The following is a 13889-nucleotide window of genomic DNA, read 5'->3' as shown; positions in this document are numbered from 1 at the left end:
GGGAGAGATGTGACTCGGCACGTACGAAACCGGCTCAACGCTGTGCAGTGTGGTGACCTCACTACCACGCACTCGCCTGCACGGCGTCTTCCAGCCAGCAAAACTTTTTTTTTCTAATATAGTACAATGAGTTTAGAAAAACTTTTTTTTATTCTTGAAGGTTGTGTTCGATTAAGTAACTTCATATGCCAATTTTAAAACTGATCATCACAATTTTTTTTTATAGATTTAAGTCTAAAGTGCAGTCTCCCGAATTATTTCCGCCCTGCTATGAAGAAGGGCAATTGCCCAACTGCCTCGGATATGATATATAATTTTTCCGTTTCAGGCCACAGAATTATTATCGAGGCATGCGGTTGAGGGGTTTTTTGTGGGTTAATTGTGCCTGTGCACCTTTGCCAACGCAGCGTCAGCAAATCATACTTCTAACGTGAAAGTTGGAATGTGTGTGAGGGTGGGGAGCGGTCGTGTAGCGGTTAGCGTGCTGCGCAATGAACCTGGTAACTCGAGTTCGATTCCCGCTCACGGCCAACAGCAATAACGATTATCTGAACCTGTTCTGGGCCTCCTCCCCTAGGTCGACTCAGCCTCAATTGAGTACCTGGTGCGGTGTGTTAACATTGCCACTAGGGAAACAAAGGCAGCCGGGCTTGGTGCTGGACACCCACCCACCACCTCGTGTGCCGTTCCGTCCTTCATAGGTGCTCGCTAACAGCACTTGCCCCAACAGTCTGTGCAGGCTATACGGGGGTTCTTTGTGTGGGTGCCTACTGTTGACCGTGGTGTATGTGCTGACCAGGGCGTAAAAATGTTGTGGGTGTCTCCTCGCCGTATCTAAACATGACGGGGGGGGGAGGTATCCGGTCACCCAACGGTACCCACTGTGGCAGCAGTGCCCCTGCAACTTGGGCAACAATTGGTTCGACTAAAGTTGATTGTCCGTTAGAAAGGAGCCATCGGTATGCCAGTGGGAAGTGTGTTTTAATAAGTCCATGCGCTGGGGGAAATTGCTCAATTGGCTCGGTTGTGCGCACCTGCTTTGAAAGAATAGAAAACAAGAATTGCTAACCACGAGTACCTTCTTCTTGGTTCTTTCGAAAGAACCAAGAAGATGAATCCCTGTAGTCACGAAAGCTTTAAATCGAAATTTCACGAGTACCTTCTTGGGATATGCGCTATTCAAGTTTGCACGTTTACACTTTGACGAGTCGAAGCGACCTTTGCAGTGCGCCGATGGGACGCGCGTGCGGTGGTGGTAGTGGTGACAGAATGGCAGTCGAACAAGGGGAACGGCACAGAGAGGGCGACCCGCCGTGGCGGCGAGGGAGCTTCACGCGTTCGAGCGAGAGATGCGTTGTGGCGTTGCAGAACCGTGAGGGATGGCAACGGCGCGCACGCACGTGCGTTTAGGCCTTCCATCTAGCAGTGGATAGATAGCTACTCGTGACGATGGCATTTAAGACATGTACACATTATGGATGCTTCGTGGCTGTTTTGACACCGTGCTCTTGATGTTGATGACCCAGCACATTCGTTGTCTGTACCCACAAAATGGGCACATTTTTTTGTTTTGAGGGCAGGGGGCGGGGGTGGTGGACACACACATACACAGGTACAAAGGGCGTTCTTTTTAGGACATTAAAATACGGTGGCTTTAGGCTTTACTAGAAGTCCCCGTCTTATCTACTGATGACAGGATACGTGGAGGGGGGGGAGGGCGGGAGTGGGGTGGGGTGGGGGCATTGCCGCACTGGTCAGTGCACTGTGATGCCAGCAACCTGCGCTGGAATTCCTGGGTACGGTCAACATCGACGAAGAGTTATACCTGAACCCAGTAGTGGGCGCCACTTTCCTTCGCTCGCCCACACTCGGCAGTGTGAAGTTGCTCAAACAGCCTCCGTGATCAGCAGGGTGTGGGGGAGGCCTTCATCCAGAAGTGGGTTGATCAATGCTGATGATTGGAGGATAAGCGCAGTCGGTTATATTGGTGGCAATGAGCTCTCATAGTGACTTGTCGATTACAATCTGCATTGGCAGATGACGTAGAATTGCCTTCCCGTTCTCAAAAGTTCTCAAATTCTCAAAAGTGTTCAGGGGGTTTCGTCCCTTCGCGGTTGTGAGCCAGCTGTGGAAGTTTCACATTCCTATGGTCAGAAGCTGCCCATTGCAAGCCTGAGCTCCCAACAATTGGTGCTCGCCACGTCGCTTTTTTGTGACCATATTCCCGGAGGGGTGATAACCGATGCAGTGTTCACCTTGGTCGGGATGTGAACGCACGCTTGCACGAGTTGAGAGAGGCCCTGCTCCTCCACCGAAGGAAGATTGCGGCATCCTCACGAACTTGTGACCCAGAGCTGGCTTGGTTTCATGCAGGTCTGCGACCTGGAAAATATCTCCAGATCCGGCACACCACGTCCAGTATTCTTATATCGCAATGAGAAATGTAGCCCTGCTGAGGACCCGCAGGCACGTCCGTGCATTGGGATTTGTAATCGGATCTGCGATAGAGCTCGCAGCTCGCAATCAAAAGGGTTGCGAATTCAAAATCCTGGTGGTGATTTGACACAGCCCATCATCTCTGCACCGTCGATAAAATACGTACCATTTTGTGAAGAAGTGAATAGTGGTTGCCCTCTGGATGTAGCGCTCAACCGCTGCTATAAACGTGCGGATTTCCCACCGCTGACTCGGGGCTATGAAGAGGTGATGAGAATCGCCTCGATACTGATTTGAGAAGGAAACCGCTGGCTTGAATTCTGACCAACACGTGAGAGAGACGTGTGTGTGATCTGTGTCTTATTTACCGATTTTAATTTGTGTAATTGCTCATTTAACTCGTGTAATGAGTTTTTGCGCAGCGAGGTAAATGGTCCAAAAAAAAAACAGTCCCCTATCCGTCTATTATAAATGTGCACCACACCAGTTCGGTTATTGTTCAACCTTGACGTCAAATATTAACAATGTTTTACTTGACGTTAATCAAACATTTGAAAAATAAATACATATGCAAAGATGTCAGTTACTTTTTGACTACCTCTTTAGTAAAAAAAAATAACTCGACATCTAAAATAAATAAGGACGCAAAATGTAACTTTAAAACTTTGACATCCACTTGACCTTTTGGTCCGTACGAGTTTATGGCCGGGCAGTGTGAACCCTGTGATAGCTAAAAAAAAAAATGCATTCCAGCATTTTTTTACTCAAGTTTAGTTCTCTGCCCCCCCCCCCCCCGTCTGTCCTTCGCAGCTGGGTAGATGGTCCAGTGGTCAATGCGCTGAGCGGGTAACACTGAGATCGTGCGTTCGAATCCAGTGTTTTTCAAGCAAACCTGCGATTAAACTGTTCTCTCGGGTGCACAGAGAGAGAGCGCCGATGATCTCAGCCCAATCGCATTCAGTTTGGCTCTGCACTTCGTGTGGCTTCAATGTCAGCTCTTCGAATTCACACAAAACAAACATGGGCTCGAGTGTCGCTCGACAAACGTTACTCTCGGCGTGGCTGGGTGGGTGGGAAAGTGATGAGGTCTCCTGAAGGGATCTCAGCGGTGGCCTCGCCGGGTATGCAGGAGGTCGTGGGTTCGATCCCGACCCCTGACGCCTGCTGCTGTATATTTGGAGTTTGCGTGTCTCTCTCTCTCTCATCATCATCATCATCGCAGTGGGTAGATGTTAACTACCTCGCTGAGTGTACAAGACGTCGTGGGTTCGATCCCGACCCCTGACGCCTGCTGCTGTGTATTTGGAGTTTGCGTGTCTCTCTCCCCGTGCTCGCGTGGATTTTTCTCCGGGTCCTTCGGTTTTTCCCTCCACATTTAGAAACACGCGTTTCGAATATTTGGCTGTCTTAAGTTTCCACGTTGTGAAAAACCACTTAGTCGAGCTATAATCTGTGATAGCCAGATTGCTTCTGAAAAAAGAGCTATATAGCTCAGTGGGCCTTACCTGGTAAAACAAAAAAGAGTTTCATCTTCTTGGTTCTTTCGGTAATGTCACGTAGAAGGGAAATAATAATAAAATAATAATAAAACATTATTAAATAAAATTCTCACAACGTTTCGGCCACAACGCAAGCAGCCGTCCTCAGGTGAAGAACAGGGCTGTCGGAAAGACAGCGTCCGAATGTATTTTATTATGTTTTATTATTTCCCTTCTACGTGACTTTACCGAAAGAACCAAGAAGATGAATCCCTGCAGTCACGAAAGCTTTGCATCGAAAAAAGAGTTTCGTTGAGCTCTGGCATTCCACTTCAGTGCGCCGCCCTCTTACACGAGGGGATTGCACTGGGATTCTTTGCAGTCATTCTCGTAAGGGATCGGTACGGTACAAGCATCGGAGCCTACTGCTGCCCCGTGACCCGGTGGCTTCTCTGGGACAAGTCCTGTACGCTCGTGGTGAGGACAGTACAATCTCACATAAACCAACAATGATGGAAGGAAAGGCACGTGTTTGCAACCAAATGAGTGCAGCACAACCAAGGTATCCAGTGAACGTGCATCAAGTGCGATTCGCGCACATTGCGACGACAACGCCGATCTTCGCAAGCCGCCAACCAACAAACGCTACGCACGGCTGCTGCACGTGTGGCCGTAGAACACACAGGAACATCGCGCCGATCGCTCCACCAAACCCACTGACTGCAACTGCTCTGCAGATTCTGTCTTACGGCTGCACCGCCGCGTGATTCACCCACCACCTCATTGCTGCGTTTAAATCGCCGGCCGGATTGTGAATGTCCATTGTGGTCACACGTGGCCGATGATAATCTCTTTTAAAAAAACAAACGAGATTATAAATCGTCGATGTTAAAAGTAGGAAACTGCGCGAGTTGACTGTTTCGCCCCTGGCCAGGTTTGGCAAACCAGCGTTCAAACAACGTTCAAATTCCAACCCGCGCAGTTTTGCGTTTCGTTGCAAGATGTAAACACATCCATTTGTATTACTTGACATGATGACAATACCCCTGTGTGTGTGTGTTACATCAGGAATGTGTCACTGGGTCACGAGACAGCTTCACAATGAGCCCCTCCTTGACAATTGCGTTCTGTTGGATGCACGTGTGTGTGTGTGTTTAACTTCCAATTGCACCGTACGGGTGGAGGTCACTCTTGCAAGCGACGCCACATTCTGCTCCCTCGAGTTCTCACCTCGTTCAATAAAGTAAACTTGAAGGTCTTCCCTTGCCGTTTCAGCAGTGGCGGAGGAGGGGAGGGTTTAGTTCTAGATTTTAAGCTTTCGTGACTGCAAGGATTCATATTCTCAGCTTTTTTCGGTTAAGTCACGTAGGTAAAAAATTAAAATTAATAAAGTAAAAGAAAATAAAAAAAAATCACGACGTTTCGGATATACAGCTATCGTGCTGTGACGGTTCCACCTGAAGACGGAAGCTTGTGTTGCCTCCAAAACGTCATGATTTTTATTTTATTTTACTTTTATTAATTTAAATTTTTTACCTACGTGACTTTACCGAAAAAACCTAAGAATATGGGAGGGTTTAGCTTGGCCATATTTCACCATGCTGGTCAGTGGGGGATGGTGATGGTGACGGATTGTCAGCCGTGGTTGGGAATCAAACTCATCTCAGGTCGCCGGGTCTCTCGTGCACTGTGCCCGCGGCTGTACCACGTCCATAAATCTGAACAGTCGTCATCGCGCGCTCTGAAAAGTCCAGTCCATCACGAATGTACGCGCCTCTCTACTATATATACGCATGCATGCTGAACTTATTTCGAACCGTACGTAGCCATCCGTGCTATGAACGGGTAAATACCTACACAAATTACGCAACGCGTTAAAGTTGTTCCGTTAACGCATTTGCAACAATGGACCAATTTTTCTAACGAGTATTTTAAAAAAAAATAGTTATTGACAGCGTTTGTCGAGAATCGTGTCCCTCCTGCGCCGTCTCTGCGAGAGAGCAACAATTGTCGCTCGCCTTGACGTCTTACGCAGCTCAATGATGTAACGAGGCTCTTTGAGGAAGCCTCTAGTCGACGGGCACACTCAGTGGTTGAGAGTTCGCGAGGCTGCCAGTGCTTGTGTTTGTCCCGGTTTACTGCAAGCACTCGGAAACGCCGCTAAATGTTTAAAATAGAGACTTTGAGCGCCGTAAAGAAGCCCATGCGTAGGGCCCGCCGATAGCGTCTCGGTCGGTGTCGTGGACACTCGCTTACGACTTAGAACTGGCGAGGTCGGAGTGGGATGACTGCCTTGTAGCCCTCTTTGCACGAGTCGTGAAACGGTCGCAATTCCAAGTCCACCCCCACTCCCCCCCCTATGGATTGTGGTCACTATTGAGCAATGACATTTGTTTTCAGTTGTAAACGGTGGAAGAGAGAAACAATAAACAAAACCCTCCATGATAATACTGCGCGGCAGCTCGCCAACTTTCACAAACTATTTACTGTTAAGTGCCGTACTGCAATCAAATTCCAAACTGCATTGCTATCATTTCGTTCAGCATAGGGCTTAGTGTCACTGGGTCTCTTCGTGTCACCGGGGGGGGGGGGGGTCTCTGTGATGGCAACAAATGATGTGTACTAATATGACCGTTCGTTTCGAGCTGTTGCCATCTGGCACCGTAAACACTGCGAATTGCCCGCGATAGCCTTGACCAACAGCTGCGTGCGTGACCCCCGTCAAGCCGTGACTCCGTGCCAGAAGAGAGGGGAGAAACTCCCTCTCTGGAGGGTCCCACTTGGCAACGTTTGGCGAGGTGTTAGCTACCTCGCCTGGTATGCAGGAGGTCGAGGTTGTCCGACCCCCGGCGCGTCGCCTGACTTAAAGCGACACCTCCGCTGCCAAAAAAAACGGAGTTTGGCCATAAGGACACTGCCCGGGTTTGGAAAGCTCTCCACTCTCTTCCACTCTCTTCACAATTGCCCCCCCCCCCCCAAATCACTCATGGGGAGTGGAGAGGGTGGATTATTTGATGGGATAAAAAATACTCTGGCAGGTGCTTTTGGTGCTGGGGTGGGTTGAGGGGGGGGTCATGGTAATGCCTCATCTCTTAGTAGCACGCTCCTGGTTCAGCAATAGAGTCTCCAACTCATCAGAATGAGCAGCAATTACCAGATCAGCCTCCCCTTCGTGTCTGTACCAGACGGAAATTCCTCCGGCGCAGCGGTGGGAAGCGTCTCGAACTACGTGGTCAAATAAGATGTTAACCATTTTTGGGGCCAGAGGACATCCCTGTTGGGGCCAGAGGACATCCCTGTCACGCACAGGGAATGGCTCTCGGCCAGGCAGCTTTACCCGGGCTTGCCCACCACAATGAAGGTCCTTAATGATTGTGAGCAGTGGGTCAGAGACCCCGAAAGCACCAATAATAACCCAGCGCCCTCACCTATTGGTGCTATGACAGGCCTTGACCAGTTCAATAAAGCAGAGATGCAGGCACTGCCACGCGCACACACACACATACACGCTGACGCATACACACACACAGACAAAGATCCCCCGTGTAGCCTTAACATACTGTTGGGGCGAGTGCTGTTTGTGAGCAGAACCCACACGCAGGCACAAACCCTCACGCACGCACACCCCTTGCTTGGCTGGCTTTGCACGGATTCGGTGCAAACCTGGACGTGTGGACCCTCCCTCCCCAACACCCCCCCCACCCTCCCAGACCTTCGCCGAACGCGCGTTATCTGTGTCTCGTGTGTTTTCCTCTACCGCGCACCGACTGCAGGCCGAGCGAGTCGTTACGCAACTGTTACCGGCGTTGTGTAATCTCGACGGTTCTACGACCCTCTTCCAAGATCAAGTACAAGCACCAGACCCCCCCCCCCACGTCTCTCTCGCCCGCCACCCCGCCCGACGCAGACCCACGCACTCCACCCACCCCCTTCTGTCCCCTATCTCTACTCTCCCCTACCTCTCCTATCGCTCTCCCGTCTACCCCACCGCCCTCCCTCCCTCCCTCTGCACTCTCTGCTCCCCCACTCTCTCTTATCTCTCTGCCGTCTCCCCCCCCCCCTCTCTACTTTATCTCTTATCTCTCTCCTACCTTTCCTATCTCTCTCCTGTCTTTCCTCTACCCCCCCCCCCACCCTCTCTCTCGCTCTCCTGTACATTTCCCTCTGTTTCTCGCACCCCCCCCTCCCCTATCTCCATACCTCCACCCTCCCCTCCCGATCTCTGGCGCTCGCGGCAGACGCGGTATAAGCTGGGCACGCGAGCTCGCCGCGTACGGAGTGCGTGAGCCGCTCTCGGGGCCAATGAGAACTCAAGATCCGAGCGCAGAGAGAGGGGTCGGCTGCTCTCACCCGTAGCGTGGCTCCTGCTCCTCCCACCACCATCATCATCATCATCGCCGTTCATCACCTCCACATTTAAAAGGCGAGAACCCATCACCGCAAGGGGCGAGCGCGCTCCTGATGGGAACCTCCGTCCACGCGTCTCCTTAAGAGGGGGATCCCCAGCCTCCTCCTCCTCCACCACCCCCTCAACCACCACCACCACCAACCTCATCGACCTCCTCCACCGGACCATCGACGCCGCCTCGCCATCGTCGTCCACGATGCCGCACGTCAACCTCCTCGTCGTGCTGCTCATCCTGCCGGGCGTCTTCTCCAACTGCCTCTTCCTGGCCCTCTACGACGCCGTCTCGTTCCTGCGCCGCGCGCTCCAGGCGTCGCTCACGCACTCGGCCAAGGGGGACGCGCAGCACCCGCGCATGCTCACGGCGCAGGGGATGCTTTCCGTGTGGCGGAGCTACGTGCTCGACGCGCACAAGAAGGTCCGCCTCGGCGGGGAAGCCCCCAACTCTAGCGTCGTGGCGCTCGGAGGCCACTCGTCCTCATCCCCTTCGTTCTCCTGCGCCGCCGCCGCCGCCTCCTCCTCCGCTCACGAGACGCCGACACCACGGACAACGGCAGAAGCAGCAGCGACCGTCACCACCTCAACCACCACCACCAGCACCACCACCTCAACCACCACGTCAAGCAGCGCCGCGTGCCGCCTCCTCGACTTCGCCAGAGATCACCGCCCGCTCGTGGTGAACTTCGGCTCGGCCAGCTGACCCCCGTTCGTGGAGCAACTCGGCGAATTCTGCGACCTCGTGCGCGACTTCGCCGACGTGGCCGACTTCCTGGTGGTCTACATCGAGGAGGCCCACCCGTCCGACGGGTGGCCCGCGCCCGGCGGCCTCGAGGTGCCCCGCCACCTCGCCCTGGGGGACCGCTGCGTGGCCGCGTCCCAACTGCGCGGCCTCATGCCCCCCCTCGGCCGCTGCCCCGTGGTGGCCGACGCGATGGACAATAACGCCAACATCGACTACGGGGTGTCCTACGAGCGCCTGTACGTCATCCAGGACGGCAAGATCAGATACCTGGGCGGCAAGGGTCCTTTCTTCTACAGGGTGCGTGAGGTGAAGTGTTTCCTGGAGAGCTTGAAGGCCTCCAGATAAGAGCAGCACTCAGAACGGGGAAGCTCCCTACTTTCCCCCCCCCCCCCTTTCTCGCTCGATATTTTACGGAACGCTTGCTAGGAACCTGGCTCGGAATTTACGCCTTATCGGCGTAAGGCACTACCACTAGAATGCAGTATACACCCATCGATATATATATATATAAATCCTCATACTGTTTTACCCTATATTTGCCATAATCCTATTAAATAGGTTTATAAGAGCGGGTTCGTTGGATGGATGTGACGGAGTGCGAAAATTATTTCCGTACCAGGGTTCGGGACTTATTCCGGGTTCAGGTTGGGCACTCGCTCGGCGTGACGTGTGGGACGGGGGGGGGGGTCGCGATGTGGCGAGGCGTGAGCGAGTGCCGCACTTGGGGCTTTTCGTGTCGTTTTTGTGTCAAAGAGACGACGACGACGCGGCGTTGTCTCTCTGTCTGTCTGTCTCTCTGTCTGTCTCTCAGTCTGTCTCTCTGTCTCTCTGTTTGCCTGTCTCTCTGTCTGTCTGCCTGTCTTTCTGTCTCTATGTCTGTCTCTCTGTCTGTCTCTCTGTCTCTCTGTCTGTCTCTCTGTCTCTCTGTCTGTCTCTCTGTCTCTCTGTCTGTCTCTCTGTCTCTCTCTCTGTCTCTCCGTCTGTCTCTCTGTCTGTCTCTCTGTCTCTCTGTCTGTCTCTCTGTCTCTCTGTCTGTCTGTCTGTCTGCTGCTGCCCCGTGGGCCACTGTAAGACGCAGTGCGTCCGAGTCGCAGTATTTGTCAGAACGTAATTTCGTTAAAAAAAAACGAAGAGGTACCCACCCAACACCGAACCACGACTCGGCCCCTTGACGATTTTGCCAATAATACTTCTCTCGTTCGCCTTAGTTTGATCGATTCCCAATTGCGAATTGCGTTGCATCGCGCCCCTGCACGCGCCTGATGATTGGTAGCCGCGCAGAGGCGCACCCCGCTGCGGAACCGCGGCCGCTAGAGTTTGAGACGCGCTGGGCCATGGGTCTCGAGTGATCGTGTGAACACGTGGGACGTCTCGAGAGACGGAGAGACTTGGACAGTCTCTGTTGGGCATTAAACACGGTCCACTCCATTCATGATCGAAACTGGGTTTTTGGTTTTTATTTGCTGCAAAATAATCCCAGATTTCAATAAAGCTCAACGCATGCGTCAATAGCACTGTGGCCTTATAGGCGACGTTTCGGGAAATGGCCCTTCTTCATAGCACGTTATTTTTTCAATGATTGTGAAAAGGGAGCGGAGGGGGGGGGGCAGTGGTTAGCGCACTGCAATATGAACCCGGCCACCCGAGTTCGAATCTCGGGCCACGGCCAAAATCAGTGGCGAGTTGATCCCTGAACCGGTTCTTGGTGCCCTTCGCCCTCTTGACCAATCGGCACTTACCGGCGAGGTGAAGTATGGTCACGTAGGCCACACGACTTGGCACGGCGTGGAGAGGCCTTAGTCCAGCAGTGGATTGACAAAGGACTGTCACATGAATGTATTCTTATTTTGTTTCAAACAATGTGCCTTAAACTGACTGAGCAATTGCACTGAACGTCACCCGCACTGCCTTCACCCGCGCGCCGCGTTTCCAACGCTCGGGATGCAGACCCCCCCCCCCAGCGTCCACTGCTGGACGTCTGCGTTAAAGAGCTTCACGGCTCATCGGATTCCTGCTGCAGTCTAAATAAAGATAAGGGGCCCATCTCGACGATGCTCCCCGATACCGACGCCGTAGTTCTCGCTTAGTCGCCCTTATCCGAGACGCGTGTTCATCATTCCATTGCATCGTACCAGAAATCGATCGCTCTCACCTTTCGTGAGCAGATGTAGAAGTATGCGTAATATCTGAAACAAATGGACGTGCAATGTTAAATCACCACCCTCCCCCCCACCCCCGCTGCTCCCCCTCGCCCCGCCTCTCCGCCCGCGCATCATTATACATTGAGTGGGGTAAAGTGTGGGTGCTCCTGCCTCCTCCAAGACGTCTGGCCAGCGTGTAAGAGGAGGCCAAATACAACCCCTTTGCGAGAGGCTCTCTCTCTCTCTCTCCAGAGCTCCCTCTGGGTTGAGACCCTTTCTGCGCGAGCGGTCTCGTGAGCGGGTCATTGCAGGGCTGCGCCTTTATCTGTGCCCGTGTCGATGATGGTCTCCTCGGGGTCTTCAAGACCCGGCCACAGGACAAGGGGGAGATAATTTCAAGGCTTCATTCCTAAACGGGGGGAGGGGGGGGGTAAACGTTCCCTGTTTTGTGTTTTTTTATTGAAAAGGTGCCACTTTTGTAATGAATTTTCGCGAAATATTCAGAGATCATCTGAGTTTAACTCACCCCCCCCAGCGAACGATAGATCATCAAGCCCAGCAGGCAGCAGCAGCAGCAGACCGCATTGTGTCCCCAACGTTTTGACAGACGCTGCGTCGAATCCACTAGGGCGACCGCGTTGAATAATAATAATAGTTAAATTTGTAACGCGCGCAAATTTGCAGACGTAGTGGCCGCAACTCAGAGGCGCGGAGCCAAGCTCAGAGTCGCTCGAAAGCACGTGATTGTAGAGGTGAGTTTTTAAGTGTCTCTTGAAGGAGGCGATTGAGGTGATGCTGCGAATGTGCAGAGGGATGATGTCGTTCCAGACTGTTGGGGCTGCCAGCGAACGTCGCCACCTCGTGCGGTCCTGGGGGGCACGCGTCCGTCGCCGTCGGTGTCCTCGTGTCGTGTGAATGTGGCATTACTTTTACTACGTCGGAGAGGTTCGAGCAGACAGTGTATGCAGTATACCTGGGTGATCCGTTTGTAGATACCTCACTCGCACATCGGTGGACACGTTGTAGAGGGAAGGAGCATTTTGAGTCCAGAGAATCTACTCTGCACGTCTTCCAGAAGCGTAAAACCAGTGAATATTTCAAACGAAATTATAAAAAAAAAACTAAATTGTGTAAAGCCAATAGGTAGGGTCGATGTTCTAAATTCACACGTATTTTTGTCGTCATCATTATTATTATTTATATTTGGACAGGCACACTGGAGTTCCGCTTTCATGACAATTGTTTTTTTACCCTTTTATCTGGCAACAAAACTGACACCTTTTTTTACAAGGAGTCATGTTTGCATAGACCACAATACCTGCAGCCATAATGCAAACAAAACACATAACTCTGATAAGGTATGCACTGTCCTTGAAGTTGATTGGTCCACACCCGCTTTCTTGTTTTCCTTCGTTACCGCGAACGCATCGGGGGAGGGGGCGGGGGTATCTATAGGCGGGTCGCCCTGGTCCACGCTTGGGGGTGAACGAGCAGCAGCCGCGATTGTTCAGCGAATTCGTCGCGTTCCCGTTACCCCTGGGGGCCTCTTGGCACGCGCACGTGCGCGTCGGAGCTCGACTGCCTTCTTGGCAGACTCGTGGCATTATAGTTGATGTTGTTGTTGTTGTTTGCTATTTGTTTTTAAATTTGCTAGAGTGGAGACGCTTCTCGTTTTGGTGACGCCTTTCTCTGCTCGTGTGTAATTTATTTGTATCCCTCTCCGCCCCCCCCCGCCCCACCTACACTCTGAGTGGCAATTATTGGGTTCTGCTGATTTGTAGGGTTGCCGCGATATTGTGATGTCCCGCGAAATCAATAATCATCATCATCATCGCCATCATCATGATCATAATCACGCAGCAACTGCCGCTGCAGTAGTAGCAGTAGAAGCAACAGCTGCTGATGCTGCTTCTGATGCAGCAATATCCCGGTAAGCTCTGAACGTTGGGCCAACGTTGAACCGACAGTGGCACGCTTACTGCGTCTTCTATTCGGACGGCTGCTGATGCAGCACCCGTGTTCAATCCACTGCTGGGTGAATTCCCCGCCTACCCTAGCCCATGCTATCGGCCATTTCTCACGATCCTACAATGCAATCAATAATTCACCGAGCACGTTGCTACGCGGGGTGATGCCATTGGTTAAATCGTACGATAATCGTATCGTACGATACAATTGTATCGTACCAAAATTTCGTTGGTCGTTCGATATCTCGTTTTAAAATGTGTTCTTTTCGGACAAAATGTTGGCGGAAATAACAAATGGCGGTCACTCGCGTTCTATCTAAATCAGTGTCTCTGTCGCCCGAGGCTGTTGCAGGAGCCAAACTAATCAATGATCATTGCGCTTGTATGCGTTATGGATTATTATGCGTTTGCGTTTGGTATCAGACTAATAGCAGGCTTGTGTTGAGTAAGCTACGGTTGAGGAACGTTTAAGAAATATCCCACTAAACTCTGAACGTTGGCCCAACGTAGACCCAACGTTGCCACCCTTACTGCGTTTTCGATTCGGACGGCGAAGTGCGGCCGAGCAAAGAAATATTACAATCCAAATGATCGATGCAAGTGCAGCATTATAGGTAACTGATATCGCGATGATCGTCATATCGTGAACATTGATATCGCGTCGCGAAAAAATGATATCGCAGCAACCCCAGCGGCTTGTCCGTGTTGCATGCGCGTGTT

General features: G+C 52.0%; 1 protein-coding gene across 1 annotated transcript; it reads left to right on the top strand.

Moving 5' to 3' along the window:
• The first annotated feature begins 8518 nt into the window (after positions 1–8518).
• LOC144941906 (type II iodothyronine deiodinase-like) lies at positions 8519–9406 on the top strand. The gene has a single exon (XM_078868408.1). The coding sequence runs from the start codon at positions 8519–8521 to the stop codon at positions 9404–9406; it is 888 nt and encodes a 295-aa protein (XP_078724534.1).
• The last annotated feature ends 4483 nt before the right edge of the window (positions 9407–13889 follow it).

Source organism: Lampetra fluviatilis, chromosome 25 (assembly GCF_964198595.1).
Source record: "Lampetra fluviatilis chromosome 25, kcLamFluv1.1, whole genome shotgun sequence".
In the NCBI taxonomy this organism is placed as follows: domain Eukaryota; kingdom Metazoa; phylum Chordata; class Hyperoartia; order Petromyzontiformes; family Petromyzontidae; genus Lampetra; species Lampetra fluviatilis.
This window is presented reverse-complemented; position numbering and strand designations above follow the sequence as displayed.